We start from the raw sequence: 19,045 nt of genomic DNA on the forward strand, positions 1-19,045 counted from the left end.
GTGAGGCCGACAGTGGCAACTCTCCAAGTTCCACCTGCTTGGCAAGGGGTTTCCAGGCCAGGAGACCGTATCTCAGGAAGGGGTCTCTCCTGACAGCACTCCATGCAGCCAGTGTGAGTGGTGGGTGGTTTGGGGTCCTGTAGGACAAGGCTGCAGGAGCCTTTCTGGGCATTTGGTGGAGCCTAGCGGGTAGCCAGCCCCAGAATCCAGTGTCTCCCAGAGAAGACAGCTCAGCCTAAAAACCCGGTTCATGCTGACCCGCGGCTTATCAGTGCTGGGGGACCTACGGAGTGAGTCCTCTAGGTGCCCCCTGCCTCTCCCTGCCTATGCAGGAGACCCCTGGCACCATCCAGGACTCCTAGCAATGGGAGGACATTCAGCTGGGCAGAGACTGGGTTAGATCAGGACCCACCGCAGGCTGTCTAGGCTAGGTCAGGACCCCACTCTGTGCACTTGCTCTCCCCTAGCTCCTGCACAGGCAGAGTACCCAACTGCTGGCACAGAGACTCAACCGGACCTGCTTCCGCCAGTGGAGACAACAGGTGGGAACCCGGGAGATGTCCCCTCCATACTTCCTTCTCTGTCCTCTGGCGTGTGAGGCCTGGGCAATGAGTGACCTTCGGCTTACACCTCTAGTTCAGTATTTTTACTATTGCCCTCCCCAGGGCCACCTCCTTTACCACCTTCCTGTCATTTCTGAGCACATCAGCTTTGTTCCATCTGTAGCCTGCGTAAGACCAGTTACTTCAAGGCCTGGTTTCTCTTTCTACAGTGTTGTATTAAAAAATACATCAGTGGAGGCTGGGCGCGGTGGCTCACGCCTGTAATCCCAGCACTTTGGGAGGCCGAGGCGGGCGGATCACAAGGTCAGGAGATCGAGACCATCCTGGCTAACACGGTGAAACCCTGTTTCTACTAAAAATACAAAAAAATTAGCCAGCCATGGTGGCAGGCGCCTACTCGGGAGGCTGAGGCAGGAGAATGGCGTGAACCTGGGAGGCAGATCTTGCAGTGAGCCAAGATCACACCGCTGTACTCCAGCCTGGACGACAGAGCGAGACTCTACCTCAAAAAAAAAAAAAAAAAAAATACATCAGTGGGCCAGGCATGATGGCTTACACCTATAATCCCAGGATTTTGGGAGGCTGAGGCAGGAGGATTACTTGAGCCTAGGAGTTCAAGACCAGCCTGGGCAACATAGTGAGACCCCATCTCTACAAAAGCAAAACAGAAAAATTAGCTGGGTGTAGTTAGTGCACACCTGTGGTCCAAGCTACTCGGGAGGCTGATGTGGGAGGATCGCTTGAGCCCAGGAGGTCAAGGTTGCAGTGAGCTGTGATCATGCCACTGCACTCCAGCCTAGATAAGAGTGAGATCCCATCTCAAAATAAATCAACATAATTTTTTAAAAATTAAAATGAAATATGTTTTAAGACTTGCTGGGATCTTGCTAAAAAGCCAAGAGGGATCACGCAGAGCAGCACCCACACGTCCCCAGCTCCCTCTTCCCGTCCTGTTGTGTTCTCACCGTTCCCCAGACCCCAGGCCAGTGTCTCCACACATCCCCCTGCAGGAGCCCTTTGCCACCTTCTTTCCTAAAGGTCCTCCTCAGGCCACAGATGGAGCGTCTATTGAGCACCTCATGGCCAGGCACAGGGCTGGCCCTTCCTAGTGGAGGAAGTGGGAGCCTCAACTAGAGAGGGAGCCCAGAGGGACGATCCAGGCAGGGCCCCTTGATCAGCACAGCCTCCCTGAAGGGGCAGCAGGGAAATGATCTGGTCTTTCTGGCCCTAGCTGGCAGCCAGGAGGCAGGAGCAGCAGGCGACAGTGCGGGCCCTGTGGTTCTGGGCCTTTTCGCTGCAGGCAAAGGTAATTGTGTTTCTGCATCCTACCATCCCTGCCTCTCCCTCAGGCCTTATCCCTGCCTTGGAGGGAGGGCACCTGGTCTGTGGGGGACCCCTAAACAGGGAGATCTGGGCCTCACCTCCCGCCCTCCCTGGAGGTGTGGGCCACGTGGCTGGCCTTTGTACTGGAAAGGAGGAGGAAGAAGGCGCGGCTGCAGCGCGCGCTCCAGGCCTACCAGGGGCAGCTCCTCCAGGAGGGTGCCACACGGCTCCTGCGCTTTGCAGCCAGCATGAAGGCCTCCCGGCAGCAGCTGCAGGCCCAGCAGCAGGTCCAGGTAGGCCCAGGGCCCCTTCCTCTGGGGAGCAGGCAGGGTGTGGCATGAGCTGACCAGAGGCTGTGTCGCAGGCGGCTCACAGTCTCCATCGTGCCGTCCGCCGCTGTGCCACGCTCTGGAAACAGAAAGTGCTGGGCCGGGGCGGGAAGCCTCAGCCCCTGGCAGCCGTCGCACCCAGCAGGAAGGTGACGTTTGAGGATCCCCTTCTCAACTGCATTGCCGCTGGGGCTGGGGATGCCACCGTGGGGACCAAGAGGCCACAGGCTCCTCTGCTTCAGGGAGCTCTGGGCCGCCTGGCTGCTGAGGAGCCCCACGCCCAGGAACTGTGAGTAGCCCGTCCTCACCTCATCCTCCTCGCTTCCACCCTGGGCAAAAGGTTGGATGGCGTAGCAGGGAGGAAAACTGGGCCCTGACGGGGGACAGGACGGGCTGGCCTCAGCCTTGTCATAGCTGAGCTGCTGGGAATCACCTCTTCTCCGGCCAGACCCCATCCCTCCCCCAGCAAGAGAGAGTGGCGTGGGATTTCCAGACCCTCTCTCCTTTGCCTGCCAAAGTTCAGGAAATAGGTGTCCCTTCCTCTGCAACCCCTTCCTCCCCTCTCGCCCGTCCTGCTGACAGTCTTCCGGAGTCACACCCATAGCTGACAAGGGAACAAGCTCAGCCCTGCCCGTGCCTACTGGCCTCTCTTCTGCTCCCTCACAGCCAAGACACTGGTTTTTTGTCAGAAGCCCCTCTTTCTTGTGTGGGCTGGCACCCATCCCTCTGCCCGCCCCGACTGTGGTCTCCTCAACCCCTAACCTGCCCTGCCCTATGCTGATGAAGCTGGTGGCTCCCACAGCAGCCAGCACTACCCGAGAGCCTTGGGCCCTGGGGGAGTTGTCAGGTGGGTGCATGGGGCCTGGGTCCCAGTCGCTGCTCTGCCCCTCACTGACTGACCTTGATGGGAGCCTGAACATCTCAGAGGCTGCTCCCCTGTGACATGGACCCTGGCGACCTGTACACCTGCATTACCAGGGTTGCTCTGCATGTCAAAAGAGACAATGTGGGTGAAGCAGTCCCCCGGCGCCAGGTACCTTTTGTCAGAACTGCTGGGAGCTCTGTGGCCCACGCCACCCCAGCTTACTTGCTGACCTTGGCCTCGCCTTCTCTGACCTTCGGTCTCCCTATAAAATTGGAGGGGTCTGACTAGCGACCCCCATCCCACAGAGATCTCAGACCCCCCTGCAGCCCCTGGTCAGCCCAGGGGAACAGACCCCATGTTTCTTCCCAGCAACACTGCCCACTCAGCGAGGAAGCAGCCGCGACGCCCACACTTCCTGCTGGAGCCTGCGCAGAGCCAGAGGTCCCTGGGGTGTGGCACCATGGGCAGGCAGGGGTAGGTGGTCAGGGGCCCCAAAGGCAGCTGGCGCCTCCATCTGGGGCCTGTGTTTTGGCAGTTCTGGGGTGGGTGGCCCTTTCTTTCTTGTTCCTTGGTCCCAGAGGAGGGTCCTGTGGCCTGACCAGGCTCTTGCCTTCCCTGTGCTCAGGCCTCAGAAGCCCAAGGAACATGGCCTAGGTATGGCTCAGCCAGCAGGCCCCTCCCTGACGCGGCCCTTCCTGGCAGAGGCCCCGACAGCACAAGTCCCACACAGCCCCGGGCCTGGGGCCCTGTCAAGCGCCCCTGGCCCAAAGCAGATCCGGACGGCAAGCACAGGCCCGGAGCTGCTGCTGCTGCCTCCTTCTTCCTTCGTGCCCTGCGGGGCAGCTGCACCAGCCAGGGTACGTCCTCCACCACCAGGCCTGGGCGCTGGGGCTCTCTCTTTGGTCTGGCTTCCGGTGCTCCTTCTCATACCATAGCTGTACTCATCATTTCTGGAAAACCTTGGCACAGGGAGGCCACTCATCCATTTGACAAGCATAGGTAGCCACTACACACCAGGTCCAAGGGCCACAGCAGTGAACAGCCAGCCAAGGGCCCTGCCATCCTGAAGCGTATGTTCTAGTCAGAGACAAGCAAAGAAAAGCCCCTGCCTGCAGGCCAGTGACGTGGCTGCAGATCACGTAGGGTCCTGCAGCCACGGTGAGCAGCAGCCTGGGATTTGAGAAGAGGAGGAAATCGGGGAAGGGTTTTGGCAGGGAGCACCATGGCAGGTTTCTGTGCAGGCTGTGGTCACCATGACCTTGTGGTCCAGACAAGCAATACTGGTGGCCTGGGCTCAGCGGTTGCCATAGAGGGGACGGATACTCTCTTGGCGGCCAACGAGGCAGGATATGCTCTGAGGGATTTGCTGAGTGAGGGGGAAGAAGGAATCCAGGCTGATTTGGGCTGCTGGCTTGAATAACTTGGGGAACAGAGTTCTTAGACTGGAAGAAGGAACTGGGGGTGGGGACTGGTTTGGGCTGAAGCGTCAAGAGTGTTTTGAACCAGGTTCTTGAGGTCAAACTTGAGAGAAAGCAAACGTTGAGTCTGACCTTCAAGGAAGAGGTCAGGGCCAGAGATTGAGAAGAATCCTCAGCACAGGCCGAAGGTAACCCCAGAGCCGCTGCGGCCTCTAGGAGTAGTACAGGGGAAGGAGAGAGGGGATGAGCCTCCAAGTGGGGAGCCTGGGCAGGGATGGCCAGGGGGTGTGAGAGCTCAGTAATGGAGTGACAGCTGCTCTCAGGCCACCAAAGCAGCTGGTTCCTGAATGGGGATGAAGGGGCAGGAAGGAACCAGTTCCTGTGGTGAGTTAGGCCTTGTGGGGCCACTTACCCTGGCTGGAATGGTGTGTGGGGTTGGAAGGGTTTTGACCCCTGTCGGGTGATGGAAGGGACAAATCCACTCTCACCAGGAGAGGAGGGCATGGAGGAGGCTGTAGAGCGCTGGACTCTCACTCACCACTTCTCACTGACGTCGAAGCTCAGCAAGGTCATGAGCTCAGAGCAAGGCGGGGGTGGAGTTGGGTAAGGCTAGGAACAGCTGCTCAGGTAGTGGAGGCGCGAGGCAGACTGTGGTGACACGTGGTGCTCCCTGGTGGCTTGTGGGACTTTCTCCTACAATACCAGGTCCTGTGTGCAGGGGCAGGCTCGACACTGGATGAGCTAGCACGGCCAGTGCCTGGGAAGCCCAGCTCCTGCAGCTGGGGGCCTGGTCTTCCCCCACCCCTGCAGGGCAGGCAGTGACAAGGACTTGGTGTCCCCCTCCCCGGCTTCCTCCTGGCTTCCCTGCTGATCATCCACCCTTCTTTCCTTTACAGGCGTCAGCACAGCCGGCTACTCCTAGGGATAAGCCCCAGGTCCCCCCATCCCTGGCCAGTGTCCCTGACCCCCATCGACTTCTTCCTGGGGACTTCTCAGCCACCAGGGCTGGGCCTGGGCTTTCAACTACAGGTGTGTACCTGGGGCCTGTCAGGGCAGAAAGCACTCAGGCCACTCCCGGACCTGGGACTTGCTATTTACCCTGGTCCCAGAGGGGAAAATGGTCTGAAACAAGCTTACTTCTGTCACCATAGGCAGCCTGGACCTTGAGGCTGAACTTGAGGGGATCCAGCAGCAACTACTGCATTACCAGACCACCAAGCAGAACCTCTGGTGAGCCCTGCGAAATGCCCTGCGGCCCTGGCTACAGGAGCAGGTGTTGCTTGGAAAAGTGGGCGGGCAGTTCCATTTCCCCTGAGCCAGCTGCCAGGGTCCTGTGGGTGGTCTTGGTCTAGCTACGGAGGGGTGTGGGGAGCCCTCAGTGTGTGCTGTCCAGAAAGGCCCCATCTCCATCAATCATGACTCTTGACCTGGCTTGGTGCTGCTTAGGAAGGCCCCAGTCAGCCTCACCTATGGACAGAGGCTCTGCTTCCTATGGGGGGATGATAAAGTTGAGCAAAACTCTAAAAACTGGATGAGGCCATGCTGTCCCCAGTGACTAATTATAACACTGATATTAAAGGTGCAGAGAAGGGCTGGGTGTGGTGGTTCACGCCTGTTCCCAACATTCTGAGAGGCTGAGGCGGGCGGATCACGGGGTCAGGAGTTCAAGACCAGCCTGGCCAATATGGAGAAACCCTGTCTCTACTAAAATACAAAAATTAGCTGGGCATGGTGGTGCACGCATGTAGTCCCAGCTACTTGGGAGGCTGAGGCAGAAGAATTGCTTCAACCTGGGAGGTGGAGGTTGCAGTGAGCCGAGATCACGCCATTGCACTCCAGCCTGGGCGACAGAGTGACACTCCATCTCACAGAAAAAAAAAAAGTGCAGAGGAGACAGGCCCGAGACCCACTGCACTCAGTGGTCTGGGGACCATCATCATGCAGCAGCTTCAGAGCTTTGACAGCAAGACTCTGGCGCCTCACCCTTGCCTCTGCACAGGGGAAGAGAGACAAGAAGTGTGTGTTCACCCAGGCCCACCTGAGTTGCTGTCTGCTAGGGAGGGCGGAGGAGACTGGGAGAGGAAAAAGAAGTGTTCGGCTCCCAAGCAGGGGCCTGCAGCTCAGGTCAGGGGCCCTACCAGACCGTCTTTCTCTCTGCACCCGATGCCCGCATCAGAATTAGCTGAGGTGCCGCTCTCTGAGCCGGATGGGGCTCTGCCAAGGACCCAGCCTGGCAGGCAGCAGGTATCTCCACCCCTCAGGTCCTGTCAGCGGCAAGCGAGCAGCCTGCGCAGGTGGCTGGAGCTGAGCAGAGAGGAGCCCGGACCTGAGGACCAGGAAGTAGAGCAGCAGGTGCAGAAAGAGCTGCAAGAGGTGAGGCCCGAGGCCATCCCCAGGTGTCCGTAGGGACGCCCCGGCCTGTGTTCCCTCTCAGCCCTGGCTGTCCCTCTCTGGCCCCAGGTGGAACTGCAGATCCAGCAGCTGGCAGAGGAGCTCCAGGCTCAGCACCAGCCCATTGGCACCTGCATTGCTCGCATCCAGGCCCTGCGGCAGGCCCTGCGCTAGCGTGTTTGCCCCAGGGATGCAGGTGCTGGGCTGTCGGGGAGGCCTCAGGCCACCTCCAGGAACAGAACACAAAGTTATAAGTTTTATTTTTTTATTTCAAAATGTTTTGCCATTAAATGAATTACTGTTCAGAAGTCTCCCACTTCTCATACAAAAATACTGTGCTACTGATACAGTTGAAAAAGTTCAATGATGGCTCTCCTGCAGGAGAAATTCACAGCGTCCCCAGGGTCAACATGAACTCTGGCCCTGTCCCCACCATTGGGGGCTCCCCAGGCACGCATTCCTGATAACTGGGACAGGTTTTCCAGGCACTGACCAACTATCCACCAAGGGCCCTCTGCCTCCCAGACAGACCCTGAATCAACAGCAGCAACTTTCCCACATTTCATGTAGGGATATGGGGAGGACAGGAACTCTCCCCTGTCCCCAGCTGGGCCTACCACCTGCCTGCCCTGTTCATTCTGGTGCCATGAGGCAGGTTCAGTGATTAGTCTTGCCTGCTGCAACGAGGACCTGACCAGCTCCAGAAGGTCACTCATCAGGTCCTACAGAGGTCTGTATCATTAATCAGTGTCCTCAGAAGACACTGGCAGAGTCCAGGGTGATGCATTCAGCCACAAGCACAAAGACTGCTTTTTCTAAAGAGCAGGATGAGGTGAATTTGGGAACAGAAAGCAGTTGTCATGAAGGCTGTGTGGCTCTGCTGGGGGAAGAGGCATCCACAGTCTGTGCCAAGGAGGCACCTCACCCTGTGCAGCAGGAGGGTTAAGGCCAAAAAACAAAAGGGGCCAACAGAAAACAGCCCAGGTGATGGGGAGGAGCAGCAAGAAAAAATGACAATCGAGACCAACTGAAGGTTCAGTCGGGAATGCAGGATCTCCCGTCTATACAGTGTTTAAAAAGATCCAAATGTGACAGATCATTCCAGCCTGCACTTTTTATTTATAGGGAGAAGGAACAGGATAGGTTGAGGGCATGACAGGGCCTCTCACCACCTCTTGTCTGCACCTCCGGAACAGGTGGGAGCCGAGTCATTCAAGTCCTACCTGGTCAGACTCTCACCCACTCTGAGGCAGGCCCTCACCTGGATGGCCTCATGGGCCTCCCTCTCTAAAAGACCCTCACTCTGTTTGGAAAAGATCCCTTAGCAGCCATAATCAGGAAAGAGGCTCTAGAGCGAGCCCAGGGCCTCCCCGAAGCGGATTTTCTGTCCTGTTTTCAGCTGGAAATTGAAGTCCTTGGGGGCCTCAAAGATGAGCACAATGGTGGAGCCCAGGTTGAACTCGCCCAGGTGCTCGCCCTTGCGCATGGGGACGCCCTCTCTATTGGCGTGCGTCACGAAGCTGAAGTCGTTGTAGGAGCCCTTGCTGTGCCTCGGGCTGTTTGTGTGCAGGTCCTGTGGTGATAGGCTGGGAGTCAGCGGGGCCACCAAGTGCACAGTGTCACCCCACATGTGTTTGGAGTCCCACCCACTCCCTCTGTTGCTTGTCCCCACCACCACCCAACCCAGCTCCAAAAGGGAGGTGGGGATGGCATCTCAGGGCCAGGTGGGCCCAGTCTAGCCAGATCTCACACACAGCATTGACGCCTGCTGTGAACTAGGCCCAGGAAAGACGGAACAATCGGACCCAGTGGTTTCCATGCATGGTGCTGGGAGAGTGGCACCTGTGGGAGCCAAGGCCGCTGATCACAAACTGACACCCAAAAAGGCAGCCCCTTGGGACAGGGTGGGCAGCAGGCCTGCGAGTGCTGACCCCCTCACATGCTGTAACCAACATGAGCCACCCCGAGCTCAATGCTCCCTTTCTGTTCCCTCCTCACTCTCACTTTTGACCATGGTTCCTAGCAGAAACCAGGTGCCAGGCAAGGAGGTTAATTCCCTCTATCTCTTCCAGCCAATGGTGCAAGAAGGGAGGGAAGCCTCAGCTGGCTGGCAGGTGGAGCGGCCCATTCTCAGGACAGCTGTTAAGCAGAGCCACGCCTGACCAGACATGTGGCCGCCCTAGAATTCAGTCCCAACCCATCCGCCGCACAGCAGACAAGGCAGGTAGACCCAAGAGGTCCAGCCCTTGGGCTTTGGCAGGGCCTACACTCTGCTTACCCGGTCAAAGTAGATGCGAATGGAGCCCACGTTGGTGGCCCCCACAGCCGTCAGTGAGAAGAAGCCATGTTTCCAGTCCCCCGTCAGGACTACCCGCTCGTTGTGGCAGAAGAGCTCTTTGATCCAGCGAGCCATGCCAGGGTTCACTGACATCAGGGAGCCTGCAGAGGCAGGGAACGCTGCTACTCCCTGTCCAGAGCCCAGTGTGTCCACTCCAGGGCAGCCAAGACCCAAAGGGACTCATGGCCTGTTGCCCTGATGTCATTTCCAAATGCTGAGCCGAGTGGGCCCCATGGTCCCCTGCCCACAACCAGCCTGCATAAAGCAGTCAGCTCCTGGCCTCGATGGCCCTGACCTGGAGCCTGGTCCCCTGACACCAAGAAGCTGAGAGCCTCTATGTGACGCCCACAGAGGCAGCTCCCCCAACACGCTGGCCCCAGGCTGACCTGGGAAGTGGCGCCGGTGGGACACAGTCCAGTCCGTGGGGGAGTGGAAGCAGTGGTAGTCCCCGGGGGCCAAGTAGATGACACAGTGATAGAGCTCATTCCCTTCCCGGGTGACCAGCTGGTTCTTGAAGGAGTCACACGAGGCGGCTGTGGGGTAGGAGCAGACGTGGGGGCCACCAACACAGTGAGCACCCAGCACGGAGCCTGAGTGCGGTCTGCACATGGATTCTCAGGGAGGCCCCACATGCCAGCCTCAGCTCCTTCCCCAGCATTCCCCTCCCTCCCGGTCCAGCCACACAACAGCAGGGCTGCCTGGCCCCGCCTGTGCAGTGACCCACCTGGCGGGAAGGGCAGGTCCTCTGTGTAGGTGCGTGGGCCCAGGAACGACTCCAGGGAGTAGGTGACCCCCTTTACCTGCTCTACCTCGCAGTTCTTCACCTGCCCAAAGTTGAGGATCTTTCCATCCGATGGGCTGATCTGGAAGGACAGAAGAGGCTTGCTGCCAGGGAGAGCAGGGTCTCCTCCCCCCAGAAGACAGCCCCCACCTCCCCTTGTCATCCTGCTGCTTCCAGATATGCTGGAGACCAGGGGGCTGTGCTGGGCAAGTGGAGTCCCAGCTGTGGAGGCAGGAAAAAGTCCTGTTTCCCCCAGGAGGAAAGGATCGGGCCTCACCACACTGTGCAGGCCGCAGACGGGCCGGGCCTGCGGCTTCAGCTTGCGCCGGAAGAACTCGCTGAGGTTGCGGTAGTGATGCAGGTCCTCCACGGCGGCCTCCTTCATGTTCACCCCGAAGGTCCAGATGTACAGGCTATAGACAGGCCTGCGCAGCCAGTGTGGCAGCTCCACCTGGTTGAGGCGACCCCAGGCCCGTGACAGCAAGCGTGTCGGCACTGACTTGTACAAAGCCACCTGCAGGCCACAGGGCAAGGGGCTGAGTTGACCACACTGCCCCAGCTCCAGAGAGCCCAAGGACTGTCATGAGCCCACATCTCACTTCAGGAGAGAATCTGCACCCCACGGAGGACACCAGGGCCCAGGTGCCCCACGCTGCTTTTGTGATGTGGCTGTTTCTCACTGGGAACCAGATTGCACCTGCCAACTCCTGCCACACAGAGTGCTGGATTTACGTACAACTCCAGTGGTTTTCGCCATTTCATGCGAAAGTCTAATAGCAACTGCCCCAGTCCCAGAACGGGAGATGGCCAGCAGTCTTACTTCTTAAAGTGGGGGTCGGAAACGGATCTGACCCTAACCACAGTGTGTGACCCTAGCCACGGTGACCCCAGTATCACAGTATGTGGAGAGGTGGTTGGCATCTTGCCCTTGGTCACTGCCCATATCCCAGACCACCAGAGAAAGGAGGAGGCTCCCAAGTACGTGGAACAAGTCTACAGCCCAAAATGTGTCCCTCTGTCTTAACAGGAAGTGAGGAGGACACCCTGAGCACCAACATCAGGGATTTTCAGATGCAGGTCTGCGATGTCGCTGTCACCTGGGCCTGAGCTGCAGACACAGGGTCCGCAGCCCCCACAGGTCCAGCCAGCACTCTGAGGGCCTGGACGCAGCAGTCTGAGAAGCCCTGAGCCCCACCTCGGCCCCACAGCAGGACTTGTGTTCAACATTCTACTGTGACTGAGTCAGGCCATAAAGCTGTCTGCACCCGGGGTTCCTCCCAGGAGGCAAAGGGAGATCGTCCCCTCAGGCCCCTCTGTTCTCTCTTCCTTCAGGGAAGCCTGGAGCACCTGAAGACACGATGGCCTGAGGACAGGCACTGGGTCCCACTGGTTGGTCCCAGAGCCCTCCAGCAGGGCCAGGTACCCAGGAAGTGGCAGCCTGTTAGTGCTGCTGCCACTGTAGAAACTGCCTCTAATTGGTGGCTGCTGCTTCTCTAAACACAACCAAGACACCAACGCCCCAAGGTGTAAAAGTGGTTTCATTCCAACTTTCAACACCTCTGCAAGGTAAGGAATTAGCAGCTCCCAGAGAGCTGCTCTTATCCCTCCCAGCTGATTCCCAGTCACACAGAAGGGCTATGTGGGCCCAGGCCCTTCCCAGGCACAGGTGGGAGCCTGGGCTAATGTCCAGGGTACCTCAGTGCCCCTGAGCTCTGATGACACCAACCTGACAAAGGCCCAGGAACAGGGTTTCCTCCTTGGGGTCAACCTGCCTGGGAAGCCAAGGGCAAGAGTGAGCCCTCTAGGGGCCGGGAGGGGCCAAGCCAGTTCCCTTGACCATTCCTGGGGCAGGCCTCTGGGCTCCTTAAAGGTGTCCTCACCCTAAGGAACCCAAACAGGATCCATCCTTCCTGAACCACCCTTTGGCATCCCAGAATTAATTTGGCTTCCGCTCAGAATCACCTCTAAGCTGTTTTCTGCCTGAACACAGAAAAGTCAGAGACAGACGCCATTTTCTGAATCCCCAGGCTGGGTTCCTTCCAGAACCGGAGCCCCAAACGGCAGAAACGAGGCAGGCTAGGGGAGCGGGCAGGGCACGGCATGCCCTCGCAGTCACTTCCGCGGCCCAGGTAGTGGCCTTTTCAAAAGCTGCCCTGGCCTTGCCCACCAATGAACCTTCCAACCCTGACCCACTGAAGATGACCCTCTGCTTCTGACAGCTCACCGCCACCTCAGTCTCTCCTCACCCCAACCTCGGGCCTGCCCGGAGGGCAGGTCCGGGCCACAGGGCCCTGTGCACACTTACCCTGCTTACGGGCCTCCATCCCACCCGGCTGAGCGGTCTGAGGGCGCCGAAGGGCAGGAGGTAGTAGAGGACGGTCAAGGGCCAGGAGCGCAGTTTCAGGGCGGGTCTGGACATGCAGCTCAGCTGCCCCAGCCTCCGCCTCAGGGCCAGCTGGGGGAAGTGCAACCTGCAGGGCACAGGTCCATGCACAGCCAGGTCAGTGGCCAGGCTCTAGGCGGGACCCAGGAGACTGCTACCTACACCCAGGGCAGGATTCCTCCTGTCTACCCACCCTTGTTGGCAAGCTACCTTGCCATGGGGTGATGGAGCCCAGCAAACACTGGCTGTGCCCCCTTGTCCCAACCCCATTCTGAGTCAGGGGTTTGGCTGCCTCTGGCTAGCAGACTCATTTCCCAGGCTCTGCCACCCGCCAGCCAGCTGGGGAGGACTGGGAATGTGGGGGCAGCCGCAAGAGGAGAGTCAGGCCCAGCTGCGGGGCACCTCTCAGCCGCAGCAGCTCCCAGCAAGGGCCTCCAGACCCAAGTACCTGGGCCCAGGGAGGGGAGAGCAGGGTGCAGGGCCTGCCTCACATTCCTCAGCCTCCATGGCCCAGGAGAGCGAGCCCCAGGGGCCAGCTCTGCCACACAGGCACTGGCATGGCAGCGCATAGCACTGAGGAGCTACGACCCAGCCAGCTGGGTAACCATTTGCTCAGTCTTCTGCTACCATCCTTTGCAGGATCTGGGATATTCTTTTCATGGTTCCAGGCCCCCCTTTCCTCATCTGCTAAATTACGGGGCCAAGGCCAGACAAACTCTCAAAGGGAGCATTTACACCCCACCTACCAGCACCACATAGCTACGGTGCCATCCATCTGCATGGTCTTTCTGTAACAGGCCAGGTTCTGAAAACCCATCCACAGGTTTGTGAACAAAACCTCCCCACCACAAGCTCTCAAGCACCTGTCTGCTCTGCTGGGGCTGCGCACGTGCGCGCGCGCACACACACACCCCCCCAAGCCCCTCCTTTCAGCAAAGGTGGATACACATACACACACACACACACACACACACACAAGACCCAAGCCCCCCCCCTTTTTGCAAATGTGATCCCGCCTCTCCCCACCCTCCCAGCACAAATGCAGGGCACTCAGCAGGGGCTCAGCTTCACCAGAGCCAGAGCAGAGGCTGGACGAGCCTTTCCACCACAACCCTGGCCTCCTGAGCAGAAACAAGGCCCACCCCACCCTGTCCGTGCCTAGGCCTAGCAAATGCTCCTGAGACCCAGGGTAGCCAGCAGGAGACCACACTGCCATCCACTCAGAACGTCCCCAGGCCTCAGTTTCCTCATCTGCAAAGTAACTGATTTGGCTAATCTACAGCTGCCATCTGGGACTGTGCTCTCTCCCAGTCGCCGAGCAAACCAAGGAACAAAGCGGCATCTCAGCTGATAGAAGCAGCAGAGCAGGAAAGGCAAACCAGCAGCGAACCCCGCTCAGGCTCAAGCTCAGAGGCGGCCGCATCTCCGCAGCTCCCGGGTGCCTGCTTTCTCTCCCATCCCACCCCGGTGTATTTTTAAAAGGTCCAGGAAGGTGGCAGGGGCCAAGCAAAGACAAATCACTGCTCCCCTCTGGCTTTGCCACCTGCCCCACTCACTGCAGAAGAGCAGGGACCAATCGGGAAGAGCTGTACCCCTCACGCGGGCAGGAAGGGGGATGGGGAAGCCTCTCTCCCAGGTGGGGTGCAGAGGCAAGGGTCTGGGCTGGGAGGAGGGGGCCTGGGAGCACCAGGGTAGGGAATATCACAGGCCTGAGGTCTGAGGCCCGCTGGCAGCCTCCCCCTGCTGGGCCCTCCTCGTGGTTGGAACCAGATACCTGAAGCGGGCTCTCCGATTCAGGGCGCTCAGGCCCCCCAGGCCGGGCCCCTCCAGCCTCGGGGGCTGACCACCAGTCCCCTTGCCGCCACCTCTACTGCGAGGCCGCTGGATGTGAACTCTGACCTTCCGGAGGTTGTGGCGGGGAACCGTGGGGTTAGGGCGCGGTGGGCAGCATCTCACCATTTCGCCGCACGGAGCTCTGGTCCTCGCCGCGCCTCTGACTGACACATCATGGGCCGGCACAGGGAGGGCGGGGCGAGGCTCACTCGATCACTCCCTTTGTTTTCCTCTTTCCTCCCCTTCCCCTGAGCCAGCGGATCTCCTGTGCTGTCACTGCTCCAGGGCCTCTGCCTCTGCGAGGCCGGTTGGTGGCGCCGCTTCCTGGGCTTGGTTCAGTCTTGGTGGCTCACAGGGTGCAGATTAGAGGGTCAGGGCTATTGCAGACAGACAGGCACTAGTCACACACCTGCTCAGGTCACCTGCTCAGGGCTTGCAGCCCAGTGCAAAAGCCCCTGCACTGAAGCCCACTGTCCCCAGTCCTGGCCACCTGCCCTGTCCCTGCTACCCGGGGCTGAGCCAGCCTGCACTGCTCATCCTCTTCCTTAGCTGGCCTGGGGAGGCAGCAGGGGGCAAGGCCCTCAGGCTGCTGGGTCCAGTAAGCCATGACAGGGAGGGGACCAGCCACTGCTGCCAGGGTTTTCAGGCACCACTCAGCTCCAAACACACAAGGTGGGAACTTGAGCCCCATGCTCCAGGCCCAGGCCCAGGCCCAGGCCCAGCACCGTGTCAGCCGGTCTGCGGTGTGGCCCCTCCCTTGCCAGGACCTGACCCATTTTCAATTCAGGTTACAAAGTAGCATCTGAGGAATGAGATGAGCGGGAAGCCACGAGAGGCGCCCTGGTGAGAACCTGGCATCTTACCTGCTGTGGCTCTCTCCTCACCCCTCCTGGCCTTGACCCCCGCCCCGCAACACACACACAAAATACCCAGCTCCCTGCTCCAGACCTTTCTCAGAAGCTGTGCATGTGGGGAAACCCAGCCTGGGGCTGGGAACAAGCCAGGACTGCAGCCCAAACCAGTTCCACTCCCCTTTTTCCATCTTTGCTTCAGAAAAGCATTTTGGCCAGGGGGGAGGACAGGCCCGGCCCCTACAAAGCCTCTCCACGTTGGCCTGCACAGATAGCGGAAGGAAGAGCAAACATGCCAAAGCTGCTGCTATCTCAGCCCAGGCAATCAAGGCCCTCCAGGATATGGGCTGACAGGGGGCCCACCCGTCCCGTCCTTCACCCCCAACCACTGCCCAGGAAGGGGGCAGGCACCTGTCACCATCCTTAGATGATGAAATGTGGCCCCAAGAGCTGCCGCCTAAAGCAAAGAATAGGCCAGACATGGCCAGCCTGCTGTGAGGCCGAACTCAGACATCACTGTGGTCGCGCGCGGTCGAACATCTGACGCCCTGGCAAACCCTCCTCAGCCACAGAGGAGAAGATTCCACCCGGGCACCTGCCTGCTAGAGTCACCGAAGCCCCGGGTATGGGATTCAGTGGCCTCTTGGAGCCAGGACAATAAGGTGACTAAGCTCTGGACACAAGCATGGATTTCTCCACTGATCCAGGCAGTGGCTGGGGCTGGCCCAGGCCCCTCTCCTAAATGAGCGATGGGGACAGCTCACTGCAGGTGGGTCAGGCAGGAGGGCACCTACCCACCAGCAAACAGATACACACCAGCATCCTCCCTCGAGAAGATGCCGCCACCAGGAAACTGGCACAGGCACAAGAGGCCCATCCCATCGCAAGGCCCAGACCCACAGACACCCCGGCTTCAGCCCCAGGGTCCAGGCCTCCAGGGCTGTGTCACTCCAATCACTCCGCCAACATACTGAGCACACACCCCACCCTCCCTGGCCCAGCAGGCTCCATGCTGGCCTCCTGCCAGCTGCCAGGGAAACAGAGGGGTAACAGCAGTCAGGGGTGAGCCTGGTGCCTGGTTCCAAAGGGGAAGCTCTTTCCCTGGTGGATAGAGTGCAGGCTTGGAGCTGAGCTCACAGCCAGGATTCACAGGGAGGCAAGCATGGCCTTGAGGGGAGGCAGAGAGGAGGGGCCTTGGGGAACCCCAGCCTCCTGCCAGTTTTCCTCCCTGATCTACCATGTGGGACAGTGACCACCACAGCCCTGAATGTATCAGAAAGATGAATCCAGATGAACCCAGTTTGGCCAAAAACCTTGGGTTCTCAAAGCAGGTTCCCCTGTGAGCCTTGGCATTTCATTCTTCCATGGTGCTGTGAGGGGCTGGGTCTGGCCTCCAGTCTCAGAGGGGCCCTACTACGGAATCGAGGCACATGAGGCCAGGGGCCAAGTCAGATGCCCATCAGGGAAAGGTGGGCCCTGGAGAGACTAAGAACGATCCTGAGAGGCCAGGCTGCGGCACTGCACCTGCTGGTGAGCCCAGTGAGGGCATGGGGTCCTTGCTCATTCAGATCCTTGACATCACTGTTCTGCCTCTTCTAAAACAGGCACTGAGACAAGGGTGTCAGTGCCTCCAAATTACCACCTGTGGGCCCCAAAAGATCACCAGGAAGGAAAATGAATCCAGCTTTGCCACAGGACACAGGCTGAGCACTGCCAGTCCCTCTCAGAGCTGCAGGATAGAGGGAAGGGGCGCTTAGAGGTCGCTGCCTTCTTGCTTCCCAAGGGTAAAGCCAATTCCTTGGCCAGCAGTGTTTCTGGCCTCCCCATTTCAGAGCCCAGCTTGCCCTCTGCCTATGACAGCCCTGGAACCCCAAGCCAAAGATTTCATCCTTTCTGGCTGTCTTGAGGGTGACATGAGGTGGGAGCCTCAGGCCCTGGATGAGGAACTTGCAAGAAGGGTACCCAGAATGGAGGAAGCGCTGACACCTTCCCTCCCTTCTAAGCCTCAAAGACATTCTGTGGAGATGAGTTTAGGGTTGTGACCAATAGGACTTTAATGTCATTACATAGCCTAAGGGCCAGTCACCTGCAACATGAGAACTCAGAGGGTCTTGTGGCTGGTGACAACCCGGTCACTGCAATTCTGGCTGCCTTCCTCTACCCCTGCCCTGAGAGCAGGGAAAGGCCTTGGCAAGTCACAGGTACTCTCTAAGTCTTGGTTTGTACATCTGGAAAATGGGAAAGTAAATTCCTGCTACCCACTCCCTTGGGGCTCAGAGCACAGCTGCAACCATGGCCCAGAATAACTGCTCAGAAACCCCACTTCCACCCAGGAGCGTGACGCAGCCTCAGACCTGGCTTCCAACACCTCACCTCTCCAAAAACTCAACCTCACACCGGTGGAGGCAGGGGTTTCCACCACAGGAAAGATGAAATAAGAGGGGCTTAGGTGGCAGTTCTAACACAGGAACCCAAACTTGCGGGCAGTGACTGGCCTTGTGAGTAGGAAGCAATGGCTGATAGGACCCTATGGGGGGTGGGGAGCACCTTTGTCAGGACATGCTGTTCTGGGGATCCATACCAGAGCAGTAGGACCATGTCCCCACCCATCCCTCACCAACCAGGGTAAAGACCACAATACCTGCCCCCCCACCAGTGGAATGGAACATTCCAACTGAAGTGGATGAATGCACCCAGGCCAGGCAGCAGTTACTACAGGTTGGGTTGGGGCCTGCAAGCATGTTGTGCATGCAGGGGAGGTGCGTGTAGGTACAAGTATGTGTGCATGTATGATACGTGTGTAGGTGCAAGGGTATGTGCATGGAGGGGTGCGTGTATAGGTGTGAAGGTGCGAGGGTGTGTGTGTGGGGGTGTGTGGGGTGTGTAGGTGTGAGGGTGTGTGTAGGGGGTGTGTTAGGTGTGAGGATATGTTATGCGTATAGGTGGTGTGTGCGTGTGAGGTTACGTGCATGGAGGGGGTGTGCACGGGTGCAAGGTGTGTGCATGTAGGAGCCATGTGTGTAGGTATGAGGGTGTGTGCATATAGGGGTGTGTGTGTGTAGGCGCGAGGGTGTGGGGTGTGTGCCTGTAGGGGTGTGTGTGAGGGGGTGTGCGCGTGTACGGGGTGTGTGTGTACGGGGTGTGTGTAGGTGAGGGGGTGTGTGCCGGTAGGGGTTGTGTGCGCGAGGATATGTGTGTGTAGGTCCGGGGATGTGTGTAGGGGTATGCGTGTATACACTTACAGTGCTGCTCCTGTTGGATTCTGGTTCAAGCCTTAGCAAGGCGGAGCAGGCAATGAGGAATATGGCACTGTCGCCTGCAGCCCCCAGTCAGCTCTGCCGGAGGATATGGAGCCTTGCAGCTTGTGTGTTCAGCCAGGAACCCTGAGAACTGGCTCCTGCTATCTGATGGGAAGCGCCTGGAGCGCCAGGACCACGCCTCTTGAAGCCTCAGCAGAAACCTCCAGGGCCCCAAATCCTGTGTCCAGTGGCCTGACTGCGGGCCGTACACTCCCCCCGGGAGGCGGGGAGCGAGGAGGGGGGCTGACTTTCTCCCCAGCTCTGCTGAGGCCGGGCCACCAGGCAGCGGCATGCGTCCAGTGGGGCGACAACCCTGCCTTCCCTGTGTTCCTGAGCTAGAAGTAGGCAAACTTTCCAACTAGGGGACGGGGAAAATGGTACTCCCTGGGCGACACGGACCAGGGAGCAAAGAGAAGGGCCCAGAGGCGCCTTTCAGCCAGTCAGTGGCAGGCAGCCCAGGAGGCTCTGGGAAGACGGCAGGCAGGACTCGCAGGGGTCTGTCCTAGCCGCCCAAAAACAGGGAACCTCCTCTCAGACAACCCTGGGCGCTGAGGGGAACCGGCTCTGGGCAGAGGCAGCAAGCCTGCCACCCGCTCCCTGGCCCTCCGGCGCTGCCCTCTTCCCCAGGACCCTGCCCCCAGTCCCTCAGGCAGCGCGGAGGAGGAGACGGG

At 59.1% G+C, this 19,045-nt stretch overlaps 2 protein-coding genes across 26 annotated transcripts in view; one reads left to right on the forward strand and one right to left on the reverse strand.

Moving 5' to 3' along the window:
* LOC105487292 (SFI1 centrin binding protein) overlaps positions 1–7,200 on the forward strand; it is a 120,926-nt gene extending 113,726 nt beyond the window's left edge. For 8 of the 14 annotated variants that reach the window (XM_071080422.1, XM_071080420.1, XM_071080421.1 and 5 more), the window contains 10 exons: positions 468–542; positions 1,795–1,869; positions 2,003–2,179; positions 2,251–2,504; positions 3,450–3,554; positions 3,706–3,937; positions 5,395–5,527; positions 5,650–5,728; positions 6,760–6,871; positions 6,959–7,200. In XM_071080422.1, the coding sequence (XP_070936523.1) occupies positions 468–542; positions 1,795–1,869; positions 2,003–2,179; positions 2,251–2,504; positions 3,450–3,554; positions 3,706–3,937; positions 5,395–5,527; positions 5,650–5,728; positions 6,760–6,871; positions 6,959–7,063 (1,347 nt within the window). In that variant the 3' untranslated portion in view covers positions 7,064–7,200. Of the gene's footprint in view, positions 1–467; positions 543–1,794; positions 1,870–2,002; positions 2,180–2,250; positions 2,505–3,449; positions 3,555–3,705; positions 3,938–5,394; positions 5,528–5,649; positions 5,729–6,674 lie in introns of all 14 variants that reach the window. The other 6 variants (XR_011614070.1, XM_071080427.1, XM_071080425.1 and 3 more) reach the window with 6 other exon arrangements.
* Positions 7,201–7,988: 788 nt separating this feature from the next.
* LOC105487200 (phosphatidylserine decarboxylase) overlaps positions 7,989–19,045 on the reverse strand; it is a 43,790-nt gene continuing 32,733 nt past the window's right edge. For 6 of the 12 annotated variants that reach the window (XM_011750561.3, XM_071080440.1, XM_011750560.3 and 3 more), the window contains 7 exons: positions 14,348–14,601; positions 12,314–12,479; positions 10,286–10,522; positions 9,952–10,090; positions 9,614–9,760; positions 9,168–9,328; positions 7,989–8,462 (listed from right to left, as the gene is read on the reverse strand). In XM_011750561.3, coding sequence (XP_011748863.1) covers positions 8,238–8,462; positions 9,168–9,328; positions 9,614–9,760; positions 9,952–10,090; positions 10,286–10,522; positions 12,314–12,479; positions 14,348–14,400 — 1,128 coding nt within the window. In that variant the 5' untranslated portion in view covers positions 14,401–14,601 and the 3' untranslated portion in view covers positions 7,989–8,237. Of the gene's footprint in view, positions 8,463–9,167; positions 9,329–9,613; positions 9,761–9,951; positions 10,091–10,285; positions 10,523–12,313; positions 12,480–13,137; positions 13,296–14,347; positions 14,602–17,448; positions 18,233–18,317; positions 18,943–19,045 lie in introns of those variants that run through there. The other 6 variants (XM_011750553.3, XM_011750555.3, XM_071080441.1 and 3 more) reach the window with 5 other exon arrangements.

Source organism: Macaca nemestrina, chromosome 15 (assembly GCF_043159975.1).
Source record: "Macaca nemestrina isolate mMacNem1 chromosome 15, mMacNem.hap1, whole genome shotgun sequence".
NCBI lineage: Eukaryota > Metazoa > Chordata > Mammalia > Primates > Cercopithecidae > Macaca > Macaca nemestrina.